At 37.8% G+C, this 25,940-nt stretch overlaps 1 protein-coding gene across 1 annotated transcript in view; it reads right to left on the bottom strand.

The window, feature by feature from the left end:
* Nucleotides 1–25,726, bottom strand: part of LOC129712648 (DNA-binding protein RFX7-like) — a 40,261-nt gene extending 14,535 nt beyond the window's left edge. Inside the window, exons 1-5 of the mRNA XM_055661248.1 lie at nucleotides 25,108–25,726; nucleotides 16,223–16,256; nucleotides 11,471–11,553; nucleotides 9,330–9,452; nucleotides 523–639 (exon numbers count right to left, since the gene is read on the bottom strand). Of these exons, the coding sequence (XP_055517223.1) occupies nucleotides 523–639; nucleotides 9,330–9,452; nucleotides 11,471–11,553; nucleotides 16,223–16,256; nucleotides 25,108–25,250 (500 nt within the window). The 5' untranslated portion in view covers nucleotides 25,251–25,726. The remainder of the gene's footprint in view (nucleotides 1–522; nucleotides 640–9,329; nucleotides 9,453–11,470; nucleotides 11,554–16,222; nucleotides 16,257–25,107) is intronic.
* Nucleotides 25,727–25,940: the final 214 nt, after the last annotated feature.

The following is a 25,940-nucleotide window of genomic DNA, read 5'->3' as shown; positions in this document are numbered from 1 at the left end:
CAGAATGCTAACGCATTCCTCAAGGACATTATGGGCATACAACCACAATATCTTCTTTGCGTTCATTGTGTTCCATAATTTCAAGGCCAGGAGGGTCACACTCCATTTACAGGTGACATTATTTGCACCAAAGAGTCCAAGTCATTTCCAAAAACTAGGATAAACTTAATTTACAAAATTAGTACAAATTAAATTTCATACTAGTATGGTGCAAAAGAACTTCAACTAAAATGGTTTAGACCTGATGTACAAATTGACAACACTGAAAGGAAACAAAACAAATCTAAAAAATTAATGTTATGCAAAATACATTTAACATAACTGATCTGCATATAACCCAAAAGTATACGACGTGCAATTGAAGTAAAACACGTCAATTTCAAAGCTTAATCACATTTGTAATACATTTCTTACTATATTCAAAAGTCACTTTCTTTAATAAAAAAGTTTATTACATAAAGACATTAATATAAAGCAAAATGAACCATAAGATGAAAACTTCAAAGCTACTGCAAAGGATATTTAGATTTCCCTCTTGTGCCAAGACGCCGAGCCTTCATATTTGGAAAGACATTCTTCATGATCTTCCCAAAATCAGCTGCACTTAAAGAGTTATATCCAAGATTGTCACAATAACCTCTGGAAAACAAATTAGAATTTAATTAGGTCTGGGGGTAATTTTAGATCTTAGGCCTGCATTCTCACTTCTTCAGATATTAAACACTTCTTCCCCCATCCACCCAAACACCGTTCAAAAGTTACCATACCTTTGTCATGTGACGAATCCACAAAAGATCAACAATAGAATCATGAATTGCCATTACCGATGTTTATCTTTTTTTAAAGGCTCACCCAATCTGATAACTTGTTCTAATACACCATATTCATTAGTACATTTGTACCTGTGTTTGTAATGTACGTAGACTTAAATATTCCATCAGAAAGAACTTTAATTCACAGTTTGCAAGAATAACTAACCTATAAATTGCCCCATTATATCAAAAGAAAAATGCAATTGTTTTTAATATATTGTATTGTGTTTAGGTAATCTTGGTAAAAGTCCACCATTATTAATGTATAGTTAAGGCAGCAGGCACTAAACCTAGTTCCAGAATTCAACAGCAGACTTCAGCTCCAATTGCAATGCATTAAATCTGATAAGTGAAATGTGCTGGTATTAGTTTCTGGAATTCTATAGACAGAATTGCCAAATCTTTTTTTTAATTTTATCTGTACTAGAGGGTTTAAAGTAAAAACAAAATATTTGCCTGCCCTGCTGGGTAATGTGTTTATTTGTTGTTTTTATTTTAATTGAAAAGGGCAAGTCTGGAAAATATCGAGCATTTTAATATGATGCATGGATTGAAGCACTTTAACAATCGGTAACTGCAGAAACTTTTAATCAATAATTGTTCATTCATTTCATGTTTACTCGCCCATTGAAATTTAATACAGAACCCACCACATGGCCTATTAAATTAATCAGTAATGGTTGACCATGGGTAGGTTTAAATATCATTTGTAGACACAAAACGCTGGAGTAACTCAGCAGGCGAGGCAGCATCTATGGAGAGAAGGCATTTCTTCAGACCCTTTATCATTTGGTGCATTATGTCCATATTTACCCCCCAGATTATATTGTCCCCGCCAAATGCAGAAACCCCATTAAAACATGTTCTTTAAATTAAAAGCCAGTGATATTAAGAGTAAATTATTAATTGCATGAGCTTTTATGGAAATCATTAACACTTAGAAAATTACACCTGACAAATGTTCCTGCATTATAATGGGGAAAAAGAAAAGTTACCCAATACGAAACGTTGTGTAAATATTCCTGAACGATGGCCAAAACCATACTTAAAAAGTTTTTAAAAAAAATTCAGCGATGGGAATAAGATTCAACACAAATTTATATTAACACAATGTAATTTAAAGCTTAAATTTACCTGCTGTGCAACAAAATACTTTAAAAAAATTCACTATTTGAAGACAAAAGGAAAATGGGGGGGTAACTGTTCACTATGTAAACAAATCACAATTCATAAAACTCACATTCATAAATAAAACACCTGACAAAACGCACACTACAAAGCAATGCATGTTTGATTGGTGCTGATGATCCACCGTTCACAGTAAATCCAATTTAAATGGTAGCTCTGCCAGCCAGTGAGATTTGGAACTGCTCCAATGCTCAGAAGTCTTGCTCTCATCAAGCCTTCTCCATTGATTTGGGAGCCGACCTCTCAAATGGCCAGAGTAAGAAGCGTCTTTCCCATTACTCATGAATTATTAGGCATTTGGACTAAATGCAATGGACAATGATTGAATGTTGGTATTGACCACTATTAGGGTGTAATGATATTACAAGAAATAACTTGTTCATGTACAATTAAACTTTATAAAAAAAAGGATCCAATACCAATATTCTACAACTCTGTTTTATAAGGCATCAGAAGTCAGAAATAATAACGTATATGAAGATTGCAACTATTTGCCAAAAGCAGCACAAATTTGCAAAATTTAACCAGTAAAGTCAGATACTGAGGTGCACACAAGATATCAGTATATTAAATCATCGACCCAAACTTTTATATTGTGGGAAATATCTACATTCATGTGCCAAAAGATAACCTTCAGCCAATTTTGTTTAAATTAATAAACTGCAAAACTTTAAGATAGCTGCTGCAATATTGACAACAGATGAAAGGCAGAAATTGCTGAATAACATGACATAACTATTTATTATTAGACACTCCCTTTAAATACTTTTTTTTAAAAACCGGAATTGAATTTCACCTCCATAACATCCCAAGCAGCATTTACCTTATCTGACTGACACATGCATTCCGTGGTTATGTACAAGTTAAACACTGGGAGCAAAATTCTTCCTCCAGCGTAGCATCCTCCAAATAAGCGAGTTTGGTATTACAACTGCGCATGCGTGAGTTTGCCCAGGTCGTGGGTCATTCGGGACAAACATTCTCGCCAGCTGAGCTACGATCGATAATTGTTTTGACCTTCGTTTCATATGTATTTGCCAGTTTTGCTTCTTCGAGGTAAGAAAATACTGCTTTCAAAACTATTAACTAGGTGTACATATGGTTCAAATGTACAAAACGATGCTGATTTGGTGGTTTTATTGGCTTTTCCTTGGTCACTTGCTGGCTCGCTTGAGTGAGCGAGATCGTGACAATGAATAACCATTTTTAATTGGGTTTTTTTTGGAGGGGGGGGTGAGGAGAATGAAATAAAATGTATGATTTCTATAACTATCAATAGATAATATGAAAAGTATTTGCGGGGTTTTCACCTCTTACTATACTAGTCCACAGTCACGGGCTGTATGCACATTTGTTGACTTCTGAATGAATTCTGCATGTACATGTGTAAGTAAAGTTGTGTAAAGCAAGCCAATGTTGACCAACATGTTGATGACGGACAAGTCAACAAGCGTTTGAGCATTTGCTGTAGATCATGTGTATGTGTACAAATGCAGCAGTCAAGAGAACTGTACTTGCACGGGATGCATCCAAAAACAGAAGGACATAAACAAACTGACCGACAAAGTTGAAATTTTGGAAGGCAAGGTAGAAGAATTGAATTTAAAACTGAAGAATGCTGCAGCTAAAAACTCTTTTTGTAGCAATATCAAGACCGACAAAAATGCGAGAAGATTGACAGGGCTTTCTTCGAAGACCTATGCGAGCATGTGAAACATAAAGCAATGAAAATGCGATATTGGGATAGGAAGAAAAAAGTCGTTAGTACTAAAGTACCAAGAACATTTAAACAATCTCCAAAGAAATCTGGACCCAGGTCAAAACTCAGCATCAAGGATGAAATGGTACTTGTGTTGATGAAGCTGCGCCTTGGGCTGTCAATGGTGTTTCTCGCAAGTATGACAGTACTGAACTATACATTTACTTTGTGAAGGCCCAGTGTAGTTGCATTTGTATAAACAATTTTAAAATAATTTGTTTCTTCAAGCCACAATAACTATTTAATAATAGTTATACTGTATGTGTGTCTGGATTAGTTCCAGGATGCATGTCGGGAACTCATTTGGCATATTTGCTGGGTAGTTTTCAAATAATACTTCATGTACCAGGTAGAGATAAAATGTTGGGGAAAATCATAGTGCTTTGGAATTGCAAATAATTGATAGAAACATGCTAGATGATTATTTAGGTGGCATGTCATGGCTGTTGTTCACGCGATAGAGGGTTGCTTGCTATCATTTTAAGATACAAAAAAGACGAAAACTCAGACCGGAAATGTTATTTTTACACAGTTCTGCCCAATACGTACACACAGTTTATAAAGCACTGCGTTCGTAATCACTGGCAATGCTCTTTGTTTATCCCGAATGACCTTTGACAAATCCCATGATTCATTGCGCACGAGAGATACCAAGCTCGCTTATTGGGAACTACTGTATGCAAATTTCCCCAACACCATTCAAGTACACCACAGGGTGGTTCATAGAAACTGCAGAACTTTCTGCTGCAGGCTAAATCACTACTCACTAAGTATACACAATAGGGATTTTGAAAGGAAGGCCATTTATATTACAAGTTGGTGTATTTATGTACTCGATAACTGATTTGTTTAAATGCTGAGGTACTGCCACCCAGATGGCATCTCAGAAACCAAGTAATAAGTAGACTTAGGACGTTAGTACTTGGCTGAAAGGCCACGTGGGAACAAGAGGTGCTGTAAGTTTTAACTAGTGGAGAGACAGGCACAAAATCTTTTTGCCTGAGGACCATATATAACACAAAGCATGTTGTCGTATCTAAAGTGCTCCAGTAATTACACTGACCCTGGCAACACGTTAAACATTGCAGAACAAATAAAACTCTGACAATCTGGATAGTTCAGAAATCATTCGTTAGTCCAGAGTGTGTGCTAGAATTCCAAAATGTGATCAGGCAATGTGACAGGAGCCAGGGGTCAGCAGCACGGTCAGAAAGGAATGCTGGAGAGTGGGCCATTGTGCAGCTGCAAACAGGGTTGGGGCTGAAACGCCAGGGGGTCAGGAAGCATGTAGCCTTGCAAACACAGCAAAGGTCCACAGTGCTTGTATATTTCCTGTTCACATATTATACTACTGTGTAAAATGTTTTTAAAAAATGAAATGAAAATGCATTTGTGTATTAATAGTAGTGGCTTTTAATACTCCAGAAAATCTGCTAGTACAGCACTAGCAAAAAAATCTCGATTTTTTAAGCTATATGTCCATTTTACTATACAATGAATCTGGTTTTGCCTTGGATCAAATCCAACATGGCTATAATTACAAAGTCATATGTTACCTTACTTTGTTTAAGAAAGAACTGCAGATGCTGGAAAAATCGAAGGTAGACAAAAAAGCTGAAGAAATTCAGCGGGTGAGACAGCATCTATGAAGCAAAGGAAAAGGTGACGTTTCGGGTCGTGACCCTTCTTCAGACTTCAGGAGTGGCACGAGGATAAACTGTAAACAATGTTATCTCGTCAAGGAGTAAATGGGAGCAATTGTGAATTTATGGAATTCCCTGCCACAGAGGGCAGTGGAGGCCAAGTCACTGGATGGATTTAAGAGAGAGTTGGATAGAGCTCTAGGGGCTAGTGGAGTCAAGGGATATGGAGAGAAGGCAGGCACGGGTTATTGATAGGGGATGATCAGCCATGATCACCATAAATGGTGGTGCTGGCTCAAAGGGCCAAATGGCCTCCTCTTGCACCTATTTTCTATATTTCAATTGGAGAAAAAGGAAACAAGACAAAAAAATATATGCGTTGTGAAATGCAAGTAGGAAGACTAGCCTGGCAGATCAGGCTGGGCATATTCTCCACTGTCCTTTAAACTCACCAGAGCCCTAGTTTCCATGCTCTCCTTGAACCAAATGGGAACCCATCTCCCCAACTCCGTTTAAACTTGCTGGTTTATTGTGAAATTGATTATGATATTGCGTAACATATAAAAAGCGATTATAAATGTGTTAGGTTTTAACAGGGACGAACATAAACTAATGAGGAAAATCTGTTAGTTCAGCCTTGTGTCCTTGAAATGCCCACAAGCCTTTGAAAACTAATGAACTGCTCAGATGCATAGTTGAAGATTATAATGCGCACTTAGATTATTAGCCTATGTAGGTTATTAACCACTGAAATTAAGGACCAGAATTAATGGGTTTAAGGTAGACAAAAATGCTAGAGAAACTCAGAGGGTGAGGCAGCATCTATGGAGCGAAGGAAACGGGCAACGTTTTGGGTCAAAACCTTTCTTCAGACTTGACATAAATGCTGGAGAAACTCAGCAGGTGGTGACAAAAATAGTTTTAATGGTGAATGGTTTTAAATTCAGTTTGCCACCATGAGCACTGACATTGTTGTTCTTATAACTAACTTCTAGTCTGAACTGAACAGAGTGACGTTCCATTTCATGAATAGGAATAACAATGGATCTTTGTGCCACAAAGACTTTCAATAAACTTGCTAAAAAATTGCGGCTAATCAGTCACAAAACTGCATTGCGGATACCGACCGGGCAGCTGGAAACTATTTCAGGAGAACAATTTATGGTTGCGCTTTAAGCATTTCTGGACAAATCTTTCCTACTTCCAACTACCTAAAATGTTGAAACCTCAGAAGTCATCCCATCCTAAGGCTACCTGCAAATCTTGTATTCTTGTTCTTGTTGAAAGCATTCATTGTGATGTACTCCAGTTACCAAATGACTTTGCACAACATTTTTTACAACTATTATCAATCAGATTCTGCTGTTATTACTTGTCTCTATATAGCAAAGATCACACGATAGGAAAGATTATAGGATTCAGAAATTTACAAAGATGTTGCCAAGCCAGGAAAATTGAACCAGGAATTGAAAACTGGATAACCAATGGTTACTTTCATTAGAAATATGACAGAGGGAAGATCATTTTAAAATGAATGGCCTGGTAGAATAAATGGGAATGATCTAGTCCTTCAGCAGAAGGGTCAAAAGTTAGGGTGTACGGATTTAAGGCACTTGGTGGAGGAATTAGAGTGCAGAGTTCTCACTGCTTAAAATGAGTGCACGGATAACTTATCGCATTTAAACAATATTTGAACGATTGCTTGAAGAGCCCTGACCTGTAGAGTTATGGATCTCGGGGAGCTCTTTTTTTCATTATGGTCATCTTCTGTGTTCCAAATTATTTATGATTTTATCAATCTTGAAAATGAAGTAATTTTACAAAAAGTGTATGGAATGTTAGAGGTATAGAAACATAGAAAAATAGAAGTTAGGTGCAGGAGTAGGCCATTCGGCCCTTCGAGCCTGCACCGCCATTCAATATGATCATGGCTGATCATCCAACTCAGTATCCCGTACCTGCCTTCTCTCCATACCCTCTGATCCCCTTAGCCACAAGGGCCACATCTAACTCCCTCTTAAATATAGCCAATGAACTGGCCTCAACTACCCTCTGTGGCAGAGAGTTCCAGAGATTCAAGAGTCAAGAGTCAATTTAATTGTCATTTGGACCCCTTGAGGTCCAAACGAAATGCCGTTTCTGCAGCCATACATTACAAACAAATAGACCCCAGACACAACACAATTTACATAAACATCCATCACATTGCTGTGATGGAAGGCCAAAAAAAAATTATCTCTCCTCTGCACTCTCCCCCCCCCCCCGATGTCAGAGTCAAAGTCAAAGCCCCTGGCTGGCGATTCACCACTCTCTGTGTGAAAAAAGTTCTCCTCATCTCGGTTTTAAAGGATTTACCCCCTTATCCTTAAGCTGTGACCCCTTGTCCTGGACTTCCCCAACATCGGGAACAATCTTCCTGCATCTAGCCTGTCCAACCCCTTAAGAATTTTGTAAGTTTCTATAAGATCCCCTCTCAATCTCCTAAATTCTAGGGCAGATCATCTTTCAATGAACTCACCTGCTTTCAGGCACAACTACCTTGCATAAATAATAATAATCAAATTTCAAAAGTAAAATGCCATAGATGCTTGAAATCTGAAATAAAACCAGAATATTCTAGACATTCTTAGCAGCTCAGGCAGTATCTGTGGAGAGAAAAACAGTTACGTTTTAGGTTGATGATTTGACGTTTTCAGTATTTGCCTCATTTTATGATTCCAAATGATGAAAAATAGCTGGACTAATCATGATCATTTTTTGGTGGCTCCATGTGAATCACTATCATAAATCATCTGACACTTTCAAACTGAAGTTCAAGATAATTGTAGGTCTGTGAAGTGCCGTAGTTTACAACTTTATGATAGATCGAGAGAGTCAGTATTACTGTGTTTTCCCTAGCATTATATTACTTGGGTCAGGAGGAGTTTGATTTGGGGGAGGAGAGGGGGAAGAGAAAAGGAAAAAGCTTAAAACACACTGGGATTTTGTCCCTGGTGTCAGACGTGAAGAAAGACGAGGGCCCAGTGATTTTGATGGGTAATTGTATCTGTCTCAATATCTTCCTCTGGAAGCTCGCTCCAGATACAGAATTCAGTGAATACACATATGCAGGGGTCCGAGGGGTGATAAAATGGCTCGATTTTTTTTTCAAATGTAACTAAATCCTGTCAGGAACGTTTAAGGCCAAGCTGCCAGAGGCTGAGTCACCATCCCTCAACAATGCTGGATCCTGATATCTGGTGAGCCAACAGCACTTGCCTTCGTCATCTGGCTTAACTAAGTATGGCCTTGGGCAGACTGTAAGCTGCAAATCCAGCAAGGAAAGGGCCAGTCCAATGCGGTTTAATCAAAGTATTAGTACTGTATTTTACAAAATGCAAAACATAACTCTTTACAAAATATGCTATTTGCTTCCAGGTATTGCATTCTTCATTAGTTGTAACCAAATTATTTTAATAGCTCCTCATATCTTTTCATAAATGTTCTAACAGCAGAAGATCCAATATCCTGAAAAATAGGTTGTCCTTTTAACAATAGATAACAAAGAATATTACGGGCAAATCATTGCTCCTCGATGTATTTATGTTTTCATAACCATGATTAGATCAATAAACAAACAATATTTATCAAAAGGGAAGTAACTGAATTATCTGTTGTTATGGCTCTGTCCCATAACGTTAACGAATAACAGAAACATCTGCGAGAGTAAAAAAGATTGAAGATTCAACGGACTAATCTTAAAGAAATCTAAATTATCCTTAATTAGCAAAGTATATTACAAGGATGAAAAATTGTAGAACATTTATATATCAGTTAAGTTATGAAGCTCTTCACTGATGCATCATTTATAAACTACAAACCATGTTTAAAGTCTGTCTGTAATCTATATTTCACTTGGTCATTTACGTTTTCTAATGTAATACCCACTTGTATTCGTCATAAACCTCTTGCTTGGGCAGTGAAGTATCTGGGTGGTCCTCCAAATGATTTCGGATCCAGTTACATGCATGCATTTGCAAAGTACGGCTTGAAGACAAAGAGCTTGGATTGCTGCAAACAACGAAGAAATGTTAGCATAGTTGCAACATAGAAATTAAGCAAGATGCACAGGGAAGGTTTTCTGGTTTTAGAAACAGGAGAAAAGTTACCATTAAATCTAACCTTTTGGAATTTGTGACAAGCTAATCAATTCACAAATTAATTAATTAATTAATTGATAGGCCGCTTTCTCATAATACAATTTCAATTATTTCTGACAATAAAGATTTCTGATAATAAACTTAATAGCTTTTAACATTTTAATTTGTTTTCCTTATTCCAGTTGCTAATAAATCAGGAAAACCAAGTTAAACTATTTTTTTATAACAGTTGTCTATTTTAATATTAAAAAACTTACTTGTAATTATATTCCTCAATATTTATTATAGTCTACAAAATAGATTAGAAATATATGTTACTATGCGGCTGATTAAGTTGTTGGAATAAAGCTCAAAGGAAGCAGATTTTCTAACCCTATCCCAACACAAAATGTAAGAAAAATCATACTGATTGTTTATCTGCATGACAATTTTGATGAATGATATAATAAATCTGGTGCTCTTACAGTATAAAGCTAGCTTTTGACCCGAGTAGAACTGCCTAATCAGTATTATTGCTTTATAACTGTACAGCAGTTACAACAGAGAAATAGACTGTTTGACCCAAAAGGATATATTTGGAATTGAACTTCTCACTGTTTCTTCTGCTAACGCAATGTATTTTTCATTCCTTACCCCCTCATATATATCTAGCTTCTTCTTAAATGCCTCATCTACTTTTTAAAATGGTATGTGCCACATGCTAAACACTACATAAAGTATTATTTCCCAAATTCCCTTTTGGATTAGTTGTGATGGTCTCTCATTTATGACCCCCAAGCTCCATACTGTTCCTGCTCTCATAGTAAATACCCTCCAATCAAACCCTTTCAACGAGATTTAATGGGATGTTTATATTCTATTTTCCAGAAGATATATAGCACATCCCATTAAACCGATTGTTTATGGTTATTTTAGAGTGATAACAATTTGCACATTTCAAATGTAGATAATACCTGGAGCCAGGCCAGAGCTACATGCGCACAGTAAACTTGTAGTAACTTGCCATTTAAACAGATGAAAATGATCAAGCTACCAGACTTCAAAACTGCTACTTACAGCTGCATCATTTGTTAAAGGAAACCAATCATGCCGTAGTTGTGATACAATTACTTCAACATGTTAATTTACACACAGTTCACGTTGTGATGGACTGCAGAGTCCGAGCGAACAACTTGGTCCAGTTTTCTCGTTTGTCTACTATACCCACCTATTTTGCAATTTGAGCAAACAACATATTCATCTATTGGAGGAGAATGAACAAGTAGACATTTTCTTCCACCATTATTGCTTCCAGAACTGCCTGCTGCCAAAAAGAAGTATTTTTCTAAATTTATCAAATCTATTTTCAGGCAATGTCTCAGGCTGAAAGACCACTCAGACTTCCCATCTGAAATAGTTTCCCTTTCAACCTGCAGAGCAAGGATAAGATTAGAAACGTAGCAGTGTGAAAGTTCTGCTACATATATCAACGCTGTGCTTCAAACTAGTATCCTGTTGAAAATTGGTCAGGGTTCATCAATTCAAGATCGCAATGTCAAAAGATATAGAGAAAAATTAATAATTAACACAGACTGCTTTAAAATTCAAGTTTTTAATGAGAAGTGCACAAAAGGTTAAGTTATTCACTTGTGGATCCTACGAATATCATAACATGATAAATATAGGTTGCTAAAATTAAGCTTATGAGCTACTTGTCTGGAACCAAGTAATTTTTACTTTTAAAACAAAAATAATTAAATGGTGTACCTCTTTTCTATTTGACTGTTGTTACTCAGCATCTGTTTATAACACAATTATTGATTCCTCTTTAAAGTTTAATTGACTTGCGAGCATTTGTTGTCGCTTATTTTCTATGTAGTTACTATTTATAAACATATAGTTCCTTGAAAAGCTATATAAAGAGTAAAAGAATATCCATGTCGACATTACCTTTTGTTTCCATTGCTGAGACCAGAAGGCAACTGAAGGTAGAGGTAGAGTTTTTCTGGATCTGTAAACTTCATCACTTCTTGCTAAAAGCAAAAAATAAAACGGAGTTGGAAGTACAAATGGCTTTTTGAAAATAAGTGGCACAGACATGTGAAGTGCAAAGTAAATCCTACACTTCCGAGCAAAATGTTACATCAAATCAGTGTCAACCAATTAGACAAAAGATGATCTGCCTCTCCACAAAACAGTGCATTCCATACGATAAAATTCCATCCCCCAATACAGTGTTTCTTTTGCCAAACATCATAAATCTTTGTGTTATGGTTACCATTTGTTAATTAAAATTAAAATGATTTCCCTCCATCAACTGTCAAAATGCTATGTAATTTTGACACTTTTCCCTTTTGAGGGTGTAGTTTTAGTGATAGTGATGAAACAGGCCCTTTGGACAATGCATCCTCGCCGACCATTGATCACCCATTCACATTTGTTCTATGCTATCCCACTTTTACATCCACTCCCTTCACATTAGGGGCAATTTATGGAGGAATTTGGAAAGAATATGGGAAAGTAAAATATTCCAGTTGGGGATTGTAGATTGGCTATTGCATGCTAGCCAATTAGAGTGTTTGGTAGTAGTAGCCCCGCCTGGTACATGCTTTATAATATTAGGAACTCGCCTACGTCAGGCAATAGTTGTAGCAGCTTGTACGTGTAATGTACAGCATATCCAATACTGTAAGAGTTTAATAAAGATGTGTTGTATCTTTAAATGTGGTTGAGTCCGGTAATTACAGGGATGATCATGGATTTGATGGGTTATTGTCAAGAAAAAAATCGTATAAGGTGATGACAAAAAAATAGGGCAGTACTTATTTTTGGAAAAATAAACAATATAGGAAAGACTAAAGATACTAATGCTTATTAAAAGAAAACTAAGAAAAACCACAAAAGTATTTTCAACTTTTTACATTGACATTTTTGTTCTCCTTTCCAGACTGTATAGCCAACACCATTAAAATTTAGAACAAATCAATAAAATAAAATAATCAAACTGTCATTAACTTGTGTAGGAAAGAACTGCAGATGCTGGTTTAAATCGAAGTTAGACACAAAATGCTGGAGTAACTCAGCTAAGTTACTCCAGCATTTTGTGTCCACCTTCTACGTCATAAACTTTATTGCTTCTTTTACATTTGAGAAGGCTGCCCCAGAACACCCTGCCTGTCATACTGTCTCCTTCCCAACCGCTCTCCTCTCAAACATCCCATACCATCTTTGCTGTTGAAGCAAATCAAGAAATTCCGTGAAAATGGATCCTTCAGATATGCCAGTAATTTTCATACAAAATGCTGTAAAGGTAAATTGGGAATGGAGAAAAGATTAAAAGAATCGGTGGGCCAGAGGGCCCGTTTCCATGCTGTATTTTTCAGTCGTTCAATCAATTCATTAAAATCCAACAAAAATGATCATGTGGATAAGGTAGAATGAATTGCGAAGGAAAATACATCAAATAGTTAGAAAAAGAGGAAATTTACTTGCCCAAGATACCAATTAGCATGTTATTGTGGGAAATGGGCTTTTGGACAATAAATTAATTTTACACCCAGAACCACAGATAAACTTTTGACAGGCTATAATTTTGAAATATGTTCCCCATTAACTGCATGAGCAAAAAATTAATATTTACCATGGGTAATCAGCTTTAAATTTCTAGTTACACTGAAATAGCTGAATCAATTTAAGATTTTAAACTGTCTTTTGTTGACAGAACTGTTATACTGTTTAAAATGGCGCATACCTAATCACAAAATAGCTAAGAAAAAAGCTAACATTTATAAAATGCATTTCACAATCTCCAGATGTCTCAAAGACATTTACAACCACTGAAATAATTCTTAAAATGTGTAGTAAACGAGCTGAAACTCAGCAGCCAATTTGCACACAGCTGGATCCCATTAAATACACCGTGGGCACTGTGGTAATAACTACACAATCACTTTTATTTGCCCAGTTTACTGGTGTTACCTCACCTACTTACTCTTCAAGCTAATAGCCCCTTGCTTGTGACTCCACTACTGGTGAAAACATCTTAGTATCTACTCAGACAACTGGCCAAAGGATCTTACATGTTTGAATAACATCCCCACTCATTCTTCAGAACTCCAAGGAATATAGATCCCAATTATTTATTCCCTCTTGGTTCACTCCAGCAATTAGCCAATAAATCTCCATTGCACTGCCTCCAATGTTACGACATTTTAAAAAATAGGGACCAAAACAGGTAATGGAAGGGAAAACAGGTTAAGGGAAAACCAAAAAAAAATAGTACTCACTAACACCTTGCACAATTGTAACAAAACCTCCCTATTTTTCAACTCCATTACTCCATTGCAATGAACCCCACATGTAGTTTATCATCTTAAATTATTTTTTATCCTGCCTGCTAGCCTTTCATAATTCATGCTCTAAAACATCTGGATACCTCTATACCTCATTCACTTGCAGTCTCTCTCCATTTAGATAATAATCCGCCATTTTGATTTATCTTACCGAAGTTCATGACCCCACACTTTCCAACTAAATTTTTCAATCCTTTGCCCACTCAATCTTTCTTTAACCCAGTATCATTACCACAACTTAGCCTTCCACCTACATTGGCAAATTCAGAACCATCCATTCCAACAGGTTGTTAATAAAAATAGTGAACAATTGCAGGCCAAGAACTGATCTCTGTAGTACTCCATTAGTTACCTTCTACCAGTCTGAATAGTACCAATTAATTTAAATGATTTTCTACTTGTCAGCTAGTTTTCAATCCATTCTAACTCAGTTCCTCCGATACCATAGACTTCCAATTTATTTATCAGATATGGTGTGGTCCAAGTCAAAGCATTACTTGTAGGGAGAGCTTGGATAGGATGATTTTATTTTCACCAGAGTGAAGGAGGTTGAGGGATGACTTTATAGAGGTTTACTAAAGTAAAAGAGTCTTACTAGAGGCCATAGGTCCAGAAAACAAGGGGTAAAAGTTAAAGGAGATCTGAGGAGCACGTTTCTTTCCACACAAAGGGTGGTGTTTATATGTAACAAACGACCAAAGGACGTGGTCGAGGTAGATATTATTAAAAAAAAATAATAAATGCAGGTAAATGGCATCAATGTGTATATAGGTGTAGATAGGCATCAGTCAGCATGGGCACATTCGGCCAAAGGGCCAGTTTTTTATGCTCCATGACTATTTTAAATAAATGCTAAACCACGATGGTACATAATTGAAGAACACAAACGTATTCTGCAACTAAATGGTAATAATATAATTCAACAGTTAAACCAAATGTTTCCACTGGCAAAATTTCAAACAGCTTCTCTTTCAAGCCCCAAATACAATTTTCCAGGCAAATATGAAACACTTCAGCTACAGGACAATTAAAGTAGGGCCGGATGGAGGAAGAACTCAATGACGGAGGAAAAATCCAGTGAGATCTTTCCTTTTCCAGGCCGAATTTGTGATCTTGTGGAGAAATGATCCAAAGATAACCAAGCTTTAACACAAGCAGTTGACTCACAAAGACCAAGAAAGTTGAAGTTTGATCATCAGTCCCTGTGGAATTTTGTGTTTCAATGGTTTGGGAGAGGGTGAGGTGTTGTCTAGGGAGAGAATGGACCTGCAGAAGCAGAACACATGGAGAATCTTATGATGATTTGTTCTCAGTAAATTATAATCTGTAATGTTATCTGTTGGACTGAAAGGAGCAAATTCAATAACATCATCCCGAAAAGGGAATTTGTTAAATATTTGAAGGAAAATGCCCACTGTAATCAAGCAACTTGTCAGTATTCACAATATAATCTCTTATGGATATTGGCCACTTCAATGAGAAACCATCGGACAATCAGAAACCAAGGAAATGTACCCAATAAATAGAAGGGGAGGAAAAAACGCGAGTTGGTTGGAAGGAAAAGATGGTGCAGCAAGTTGCTAAAAATAAAGATCATTGTGTTGACACAAAGCATTAGAATGGGCTAGACTAAAAGACGAGAGGTGCATGAGTTTTCGGAATGTTTTCAAGTTACAAATCTGAGATGCATTGAAAAAATTAGGTTCCTTGTTGTATTATTATAGAGGGCAGAGGAGAGCATTTTTAGATTGTTTGTACTATATTTTCAAAATGTAGGGCTGAGAAAGGAACCCAGATTTAACCTACACTTAGTTTTATTTTGTCATCTATGGGAGTACATATCTAAATTATACCTGAAATGAAGTCAGACTAAAATAAAGTTTAAACAGAAAGTCTCAATATTAAACATGATTGTATTGCACTGTTGAGGCTACAATCTAATCCTTCTGTCAAGATGGAAAATCTAATTCTACCTGTTTTGAAGATTTATACTAAAGTTAATAATCCTACTCAAATAATGGAAAAACAGTAAGATCTCTCAACATTCTGATCAGTTTTCCACTATGACAAATATATTGTTTAATGGATTTACCAACCATCACAGTATTGTTCACAACCGTTGCCACGTTGATTTATGAAAGAGTTAATGTGCTTGAAATTTAGAATTTGTATTTGAACGTTTTAAGATGATCCCGAGATTAACAAAAGGCACCACAACAATGTCTATTTTATCACTTGCATCAACACCATGCCACTTTCTTAAACACCATTAGTGCATATTTATAACCAAGCAATAGTATGCACAAAAGACAACATACAACAAATACAAAATATTGCATTATGTACTTACCAAAATGCAGTCCACTTTTGATTGTACAGTTTTGCTGTGGAGAGAAAGAAAATTAGTACTATATTGAAATCTAAATAAGGTGATTTACAATATTTATACAGAAGATGTTTTGCTCATTTCGGAATCCCAAAAGACCATGATGTCTCAGCAAAACATGTTAACTGAGTAAAATGGATTATTATACTTCCATCATAAAATGGAAATTAATGTTTTAGAAATCTCTACCCCAGAGGACTGTTAAGCCTTATTTGTCAAGTTCACTGAAAGGAATAATTAGTGGCACAGAAAAACCGTAGCAAGGTAGGATATCAGCCATGGCATAGCTTCTTGGCACAATTTATTATGTTCATATGTAGTGCTAACCTTGGGAAATGATTAAATTGTCAGCAGATTTGATGATGATATAAAAATTGATTCATAATTAGCGCAATTTCAATTATGCTTACTAAAAATCCAATACGGATGCTGTCATCAAATGCTGCCGACAAGGATGGCGCTGTTGTAGTCTGGTGAACTGACCTCAGTCCTGTAATTGTCACCAGTGTAGTCATCAAGGGGGGGGGGGGGGGGGGGGGAATAAAAGTTGAGGGAGTGAGCCCTAATAGATAGACAATTCCCCAATTAATATCATTAAAGCAATTTTGCACACTTTTTTGTTTTTAAATCCATAATGAAGACACTGGTCCCTGAACCAAGACCATGAACATAGAGTGCAAGTAAATAACCTTATCTTGAAATACAAGGACATCAAAAAGTTCCAATTGCATGTGAACATCACCTGACACTAAGCCCCAAAACAGTAGTAAAAACAGAAATAACATACGAACAGCATCTATGGAAAAAGCAGAGTTAACATCCCAGCTCCAAGACCTTCATCCAATCTGTTGATGCAGTATATAAATTTTGCTCTCTGTATTTCTTAATTAGGCATTCAGGTGACCACCACTTCCGAAGAAGGGTCACGAGCCGAAACGTCACCTATTCATTCTCTCCAGAGATGCTGCCTGTCCCACTGAGTTACTCTAGCCTTTTGTGTCCATCTTTGGTTTAAATCAGCATCTGCAGTTCCTTCCTACACATTCCTGTGATCATCATCTGTCTGATTTTAAGCACACAAAAGGATAACATAGAAGAATACAGCACAAGAACAACCCTTAGGCTCACAATGTCTGTGCCGAACATGATGTCAACTCTTATCTGCCTGCACACAATTCACGTAATACCCTGCATATCCATGTGCTTATTCAATACCATTATCTACCTCCACCAGCAGCAAGCTTGAGGCACTCTGCAATAAAATAAAATTGCCCCACATCTTTTTTTAAACTTTTCCCCTCTCCCCTTAAAGCTTTGCCCTCTATTATTTGATATTTCAATCCTGGGGAAAACGGTTCTGACTGTCTAGTCTCACTATGCCTTTCATAATTTAATACATTTCTTTCAGGTATCCCCCCCTCCAGAGAAAAGAATCAAAGTCTGTCCAACCTTTTCATTTTGCTAATCCCCACTCTTCCAAGCATCTTTTTGGTAAACCTTCTCTGCATCTTTCCAAAGCCTCCACATCCTTCCTGTAATGGTGTAACCAGAACTACATGCAAAACTTCAAAGGCGACCTAAACAAAGTCCTATAAAACTACAATACAACTACAACCTCCTGACTCTTAAACTCAATGCCCTAATCATTGAAGTCAAGCATTATTTACCACTCTACAGTGTTCTCCATAATGTTTGGGCCAAAGACCCATAATTTATGCATTTGCCTCTGTACTCCACAATTGGAGATTTGTAATATTTTAAAAAATCACATGTGGTTAAAGTACACCTTGTCAGATTTTAATAAAGGCAATTTTTATACATTTTGGGTTCCCCATGTAGAAATTACAGCAGCGTTTATACATAGCCCCCCATTTCAAGGCACCATAATGTTTGGGACACAGCAATGTCATGTAAATGAAAGTAGTCATGTTTAGTATTTTGTTGCATATCCTTTGCATGCAATGACTGCTTGAAGTCTGCGTTTCATGGACATCACCAGTTGCTGTGGGTCGTCTCTGGTGATGCTCTGCCAGGCCTGTATTGCAGCCATCTTTAGCTAATGCTTGTTTTGGAAGTTGGTCCCCTTCAGTTTTCTCTTCAGCATACAAAAGGCATGATCAATTGGGTTCAGATCGGGTGATTGAATTGGCCACTCAAGAATTGACCATGTTTTAGCTTTGAAAAACCCCTTTGTTGCTTTAGCAGCATGTTTGGGATCATTGGCTTGCTGTAGAATGAACCACCGGCCAATGAGTTTTGAGGCATTTGTTTGAACTTGAGCAGATAGGATGTGTCTATACACTTCAGAATTCATTATGCTACTACCTTCAGCAGTTGTATCATCAATGAAGATAAGTGAGCCAGTACCTTCAGCAGCCATACATGCCCAGGACATAACAACACCCCCACCACCGTGTTTCACGTGGTATGCTTTGGATCTTGGGCAGTTCCTTCTCTCCTCCATACTTTGCGCTTGCCATTACTCTGATATGCTAATCTTTGTCTCATCTGTCCGCAAGACCTTTTTCCAGATCTGTGGTTGCTCTTTTAAGTACTTCTTGGCAAACTGTAACCTGGCCACTCTATTTTTGCGTCTAACCAGTGGTTTGCATCATGCAGTGTAGCCTCTGTATTTCTGTTCATGAAGTCTTCTGCGGACAGTGGTCATTGACAAATCCACACCTGACTCCTGAAGAGTGTTTCTGATCAGTCGGACAGGTATTTGAGGATTGTTCTTTGGTATAGAGAGAATTCTTCTGTCATCAGCTGTGGACTTGGCCTTGGCCTGCCAGTCCCTTTGTGATTAGTAAGGTCACCAGTGCTCTCTTTCTTCTTAATGATGTTCCAAGCAGTTGATTTTGGTAAGCCTAAGGTTTGGCTGATGTCTCTAACAGTTTTATTCTTGTTTCTCAGTCTCATAATGGCTTCTTTGACTTTCATTGGCACAACTTTGGTCCTCATGTTGATAAACAGCAATAAAAGGTGATGGAAAGACTGGAGGAAAGACGAAGTGCTGAGAGCTCTCTTATACCTGCATTAAGGAGGCAATTAAACAATTAAAGCAATTACAAACAATTGTGAAGCCATGTGTCCCAAACATTATGGTTGCCTTATATGGGGGGGACTATGTACAATACAGCTGTAATTTCTACATGGTGAAACCAAAATGTATAAAAATGGCCTTTATTCAAATCTGACAATGTGCACTTTAACCACATGTGATTTTTGCTAATACATATCTCAAATTGTGGGGTACAGATGCAAATAAATAAATGATGGGTCTTTGTCCCAAACATTATGGAGGGCATTGTATCTACTTGTATTGCCACCGTCAGGGAGTTATGCACTTCATTCCCCAAGATCCCTCTACACATTAACACTGTTAAAGCTTTAACAATAATTGTATACATTCCTCATACATTTGACCTCCCAAAGTGCAACACCTCACACTTGTTCAGATTAAACTACATCAGCCATTTCTCCGCACATTTCTATAACTGATCTAGATTCTGCTATGTATTTAGGCAGCCTTCCTCACAGTGCGCCGCAATCTTGGTGTCATCCGTAAAATTGCTAACTAACCCATCTACGCTTATTTCAAAGTCATTTATATATATCACAAACAACAGGTCCCAGCATCCATCTCTGTGGAACTCCACTGGTCACACAGTTCCAGCCTGAATATTGTCCTACCACCAGTAAGCCAGTAGTGACCAAGTTGCTGTTAATCCCATTCATCCTAATCTTCTGGATCAATTTACAATGGGGGATTTTATCAAATGCCCTACAAAAATCCATGTAGGCAATATCCACCACCCTAACTGCATCGCTCACATTAGTCACTTTCTCAAACAACTTGAACATAAGATACAAGCTGCTGCCTCTAATTAACTTATTCTCTTCCAAATGGGATCCTCCATAAAATTTGCTTCTCCATTAAATAAAATCATAGCTGATCTACTATGTCAGTGCCACTTTCCTGCATGCACCATATTCCTTCATACTCTTACTTTCTAAAAATGTACTGGTCTCTCTAGAATGTACTCCGCATCTGAGCAACTGGAGCCCTTTCAGGTGGGAATTCCAAAGATTCACTTTCACCTGGGGAAATAAATTGCTTCTCAACTGTCAAAAATGGCCAACCCCTTAGTTTGAGACTAGGGCATTTGGTTCTAGATACCCCAGCAAAGGAAACAGATTACACATATTTGCCTTGCCTTCACTTAAACACAAGCAGGTATAGGGCCAGTCTGCTTTTCCTCCCCTTAACCACCCAACCCACCTTCTGCTGAAACAAGCCAGGGAACCAGTTCAGACCATACACCATTTTTTTCCAAAGGTATTTCATTAAAATAAATCTTTAACGAAAAGTATTTAGAGATTGAAGGATTAAGAAATAGAAAAATAATTTTGTTTTGGAGCGATGGTAACTAAAAACAAGGATCAGATCTTTTCAAACAACCAGGAAACAGTCAGCTTCCCAGATAAACACTGTATCCCAGCAGATACAAATATGTTTTATTTGAAACTTAAAAAGACCATAAAACCTGAATTAAGATTTAAAAGTTTGTGTTGCAGAGACTGCAACAGAGAAAATTTATGTAATGTGCTTGTGACATTCTGAAAATGTCCAATGTCAGTGTGTTTTAAGGTGTACAAAACGGAATTACTGGGGGAAAACAGGTCAGGCCACAGGTTGAAATAGGAGCTGCTTGCGCATTAAATCAAAACAAAGATTACTGTAACCAGACTACCAATGAAATTGACAACCATAAATGCACCAAATAAAGGAACACGACATGGCTCTTAGGGAACTTTTGCTAGCCACATAAATGCAAAAAATACCAGCAAATCTACTTACTTTCAATGTACCTATAATTAAAACCATCTTTTAAGAAACAAGATATGAAAGCTTTATTTTGACCTCAGAAACAAAAGGACCTGTGCATTATGAAGTAAGGATGTGGGATTGTAAACCAATACATATTTATTGGGTGAACCACCCCCCTGCATCCAATAGGGACAATACCAATTCTCAAAGTTTTTATAAAATTACCTTAAAGTGGGTTTTCTATCTTGTGGCCTCTTCAGTCTCACCATAGGTCACTAACTACTAATATCTCAACCTGCCCTACCCCCCTCCCCCTATGTAATAAACAATTACATATTTTAACCCATGTTCTACTATTCTTTTACAAAATCATAAATATGAAGTAAATTACCTGTAATAACTACATGTTTAAGATTTGGCAGTTTATTCCACAAACGTACTTATTGAATATTCATAGCCTAGACATTAGATCACAATCACACAATAATACTTTATTAGCCAAGTATGTTTTGCAAAATACGACGAATTTCATATGCCAAGTCACTTGCAAATGGTCCTTATGAGTAATTGACAATGCAACATTAAGCGTAGGAAAACAAAGAGCCGTAAAAAAACACAACATATTTGCATCCAGCAACTTTTCTACATGCCATTAATATAAAAAGGGGAAAGAATTATGACTTCAGAAAATACATTATAAGCTGGTTTTAGATCACTATCCAATAAAGTCAAAAAGCACACAAAATCCTATACACTATCCTGATTAAAAATCTTCAAAGCACAAACTTTAATACTGTTAACAGAAACTATCTTTGTAAATCTGTCATTGCCATTAGACCCTACACCTTTGGAGGTACTGAAATATCAATAATACGATTGCGTCATAATCAATGTATTTTATAGGGTGTTCGATTTGAAATCAGGGCAAGTACAACACTTCACCAAAACGGAAACTAAACTATATCTCGTTTCAATTATCCCCCAAGACCTTTACCTCTTGCGAGACCAAACATAGCCCGAATTGCCAACCAGATAGCTCAACCAGCAATCTATTAAATTTCCTTTACATTTTGTACTCTGCATATTTGGCAACCACTTTGCCATGACAAACAAACAAGCCTGCAGGTGCACACCCACCATCAATGGACTTTTATAAGCTCCAGAATCTTCCAATTCCCACACATGGTTCCACAACATCACTGCAGCACTGGGGGGAAAAAATGTCTGGAGTTTGAACAATGGGCAAGAACCATGGGTATTTCAGACAGAAGATTATAAATATTCCATTTATCTGATCCACACAATCAAATGAACTTCTTACCACATTTTGAACTTTAATATATGATTACATCAACTAATGAGCATCTCACTCCCCCCCCCCCCCCCCCAGTTCTTAAAATGTTTCTTTCTTTCCTTATTTAAATCTGCTTCATGCATTTTGCTAACTATTTTCTTTAAAATCCCTTATTATTGTACTATTGATAATGTAAAATGAAATTATCTAGATCTAAATTATGCAAACATCTGAATATTATGCACTAAAACAAATCATCCTTCAATCGGCTCATGGGACAAAGTCCCAATGTCTGCCATCTCGTCAAAAACTTTGATTCTGGAATTATTAAGACTCTTTTTCCAAACTAGTACATTAACTAAACAAGATATCTAAACTCCATTAACATATATACAACGATCCAGACCAAGCCATTGCTTTAGAATTATCTGTGTTCGGTGGTTACGCCCATAGCTTTATGCATCAAATAGCATTTGCCATCTTTATGTCAACAGGCCTACTTTTTTTCAGATCCTTTTTTGCATTTGCATGTAATGATAATTATCTGCAAATTCAAGACATTCTAACACAGTCCCATTGTCCAAATCAACCAAAAAAGCTGGTTGAATGCCAATTCTTGCTAATGATGATGCCCAAATTCCTTGTACACCACTTCATGCTACCATCTATTCCTCCAGCCAAATGCCTTCCATCCCATACATTTAATTACATATTTTACACAATGTTAATTTTCACATTCATTAAAATAATACTCCAGAATAATTTGACAGCAGAAAAATCTAAACTTTGTGACCCAAGACTTTTTCTCATGACACAGATGGATGCTATTCAGCCCATCAATTCTACACTTGATCTCAATGCATTCCCATCAGCCCCATCACCCACATTTCCTAAAGCTGCTGTGAGGAAAATAACAAGCTGCATTTCAGAGAGGAGTACACAAGTAGTGCCAGGGCATAATGATTTATGCCAGCTTTTTAAAAAATGGATTGATGAACAATGCTTTTATTCAAATCCAATATGAAAGTTTAAATCCTGTACTTACTAAAACAGCTCACTTTGGAAGAACAAGGTAGGCCAGGAATAACACAAAAACTTAGTAATGCTCTACTATCATCAGCCACTAGGTGCATATTCAAGCAAGATGAGCTGACTAGACCAAGAACCATCCATTTCACGTCTTGCAAACTGCTGCACCTGGCAGCTTAGTCTAAAATTGGAAAAAACTTATATCAAGTTCAAATGAACAGCATTTGCAATCAAATCCATACAAAGCCAGATTGTAGCCGGACTTCCTTCAAAAGCAAACTCCGGTACACACCAAAAATAAAATGTTAAAACATTAATCATAGAGCAGGTTTTCATGGAACTTGGATTCAAGCTCATTGGATATTGAACATAGACATAAGGACTTTGAAAATGAGTGGTGTTGATGATGAAATGTATCACATTCAGACTTGTATTATACTAAATAACTAATAAGAGTGGAATTTCTTACATCATTTAAAATTGTTGGATGACAGAAATATGGAAAAGCAAATCCTAGTGGGTTGTACACTTTTCAATTATTATTAACCCATACCTTCTCTCCAAAGATGCTGCCTGCCCTGCTGAGTTACTCAAGCATTTTGTGTCCATCTTCCATTTAAACCAGTATAAACCATCTGCAGTTCTTTCCTACACATATTATTAACGGGCTTCTTATTGACATAGCAAGGTACACCATGGGCATAACCAGCTAAAATTTATGCCGAGCTTCACAGAGTGATATTAAAACAGGTGCTCAGAATAAATTTCAACAAAAGGAAGAAAGATGGATGGATTCAGAAGGGAATTACACGGCTTTGAGCCTGAATATTCATCATCAACAATTGAAAATTGGCAGATGAACACAAGGCAAAAACTGAAATAATACAGATTTTTTGGGATTTCAAGAGATTGGTGCAGGAGGAAGATAGGATCTGTACACAACGTTGCATTTTTTGGATTGTAGGGTGGCAATATTTTCTGAAAACCATATTACTTCGAAGTGCATCACGAGATTTGGTCTAAACATTTTCATATATTTAGACCCCTGAAAATCAAGTTAAAATCCCTAAAAATATCAGATAGTAGTTATTCATTTTTAACAATATCAAACATTTGAAGAACAAAACTAATGGACATATTTTGCCTGTAAATAACTCATTTGTTGTAATTAGAAGTGCAGACCTGTTAATATTTTCCAGATGAATCCCGTTTTTCTATACAAGGGCATCATCGTTACAAGAAGTTAATAAGTTTGACCGTATTAATTTCTACTCCAATGAATGCTCTCGGGCGCATTTTCGTTTATACGCCCTTTGACACTGTATGGGGGGGCTAAAGAAAACATATCGTTTTACGAAAAATGCGAGAAAAAAAATGTAGGTAATCTCTCATGTTTCACATAAATTCGAGGATGGCAATGGTCTTTAACTAAAGCACATAAAGAATCTATCCATTCCTTCAACGGACCCCATAAACGTGTATCAACCCAAACAAACAAAAACACCAGTAAAATCGATGTCCCACCACACGGAAAATAAAATATTGTTTGCCTATGAAAGAAGTACTTACACTTAATATCATAAAACATTAGTAGCGTTAGCACCTCTTATCACCGGCAAACAATATTTTATGATATCCGGCTGAGGGGCAGGCAGGGACTTGTTTGTGAAGAAGGCCATGGTTGTGCACACTCACCAGATTGAGTTCTTCAGCTTCTGCTGCAGTGCATTCGCCTCCGACTCTGCCAGCCCCGGCACCAGGCTTGGCAGAGCCGCGCTGCCGTCCGGCCTGCGGGGCTGCTGCTGCTCCGACTCTCGCTCGGGCTGCTCCTCTGCCATGATGGAGATGGTGCGGTGGACGGACGGAGGGAGGGAGGGAGGAGGAGAAGGAGGGGGGAGGGTCTCGGCCAAGTCGAGGGGAGGAGGGGTGGGGGGGGACACGCACGGCGACTAGGCCGCAACCTCCTCAGCGTTGGCCCCGTTGGAGCGATCAGCGCCTCCCCCCTGCCCTCCCCCCCTGTCGCCAGACAGACACACTCCCGATTCCGCTCGGCCCCGATTCAGCGAAGCAACACGGCCCCGGCCCCGGCCTCGGCCTGTCCCCGGCTCTGGTGCATCGTGGTCCCGCTCCGAGCCGGAAGATGCTTCGGTCGCTCACGGACACCGAGATCCGACCGCTTTGAATATTGGAATAAAATCGGAGGGGGTTTGGGGGCGCTGGTGTTTGCGGAGTGTTACAGCCCGGGGCTGCAGTCGGGGGCCATGCACTCGGGCTGTGAGCGGAGCCCACATCAGATCAGGCGCAGACAGCAGAGCAGAGCGGTGCGGGGCGCAGGCGCACACCGCCGTTAGGGGGGGGCTGGGGACGGGTGGGAGGGTTGTTTGGAGCAAGGAGGGATATTTACAGGGAGGGTGGGTTAGTTATGTTCAGGCAGGGAAGGGTGGTCGTATGCAGGAGTGGTAGCACGGGTCGTCTGAGGGAGGGAGGGATGAGGGTTGGTTAAAGGAAGGATTTGCTGCAATGACAGA

The sequence above is a fragment of the Leucoraja erinacea genome, chromosome 33 (genome assembly GCF_028641065.1).
Source record: "Leucoraja erinacea ecotype New England chromosome 33, Leri_hhj_1, whole genome shotgun sequence".
Taxonomy (NCBI): domain Eukaryota; kingdom Metazoa; phylum Chordata; class Chondrichthyes; order Rajiformes; family Rajidae; genus Leucoraja; species Leucoraja erinaceus.
Note: the sequence above shows the minus strand (reverse complement) of the source record. Positions and strands in the feature narration are given on the sequence as shown.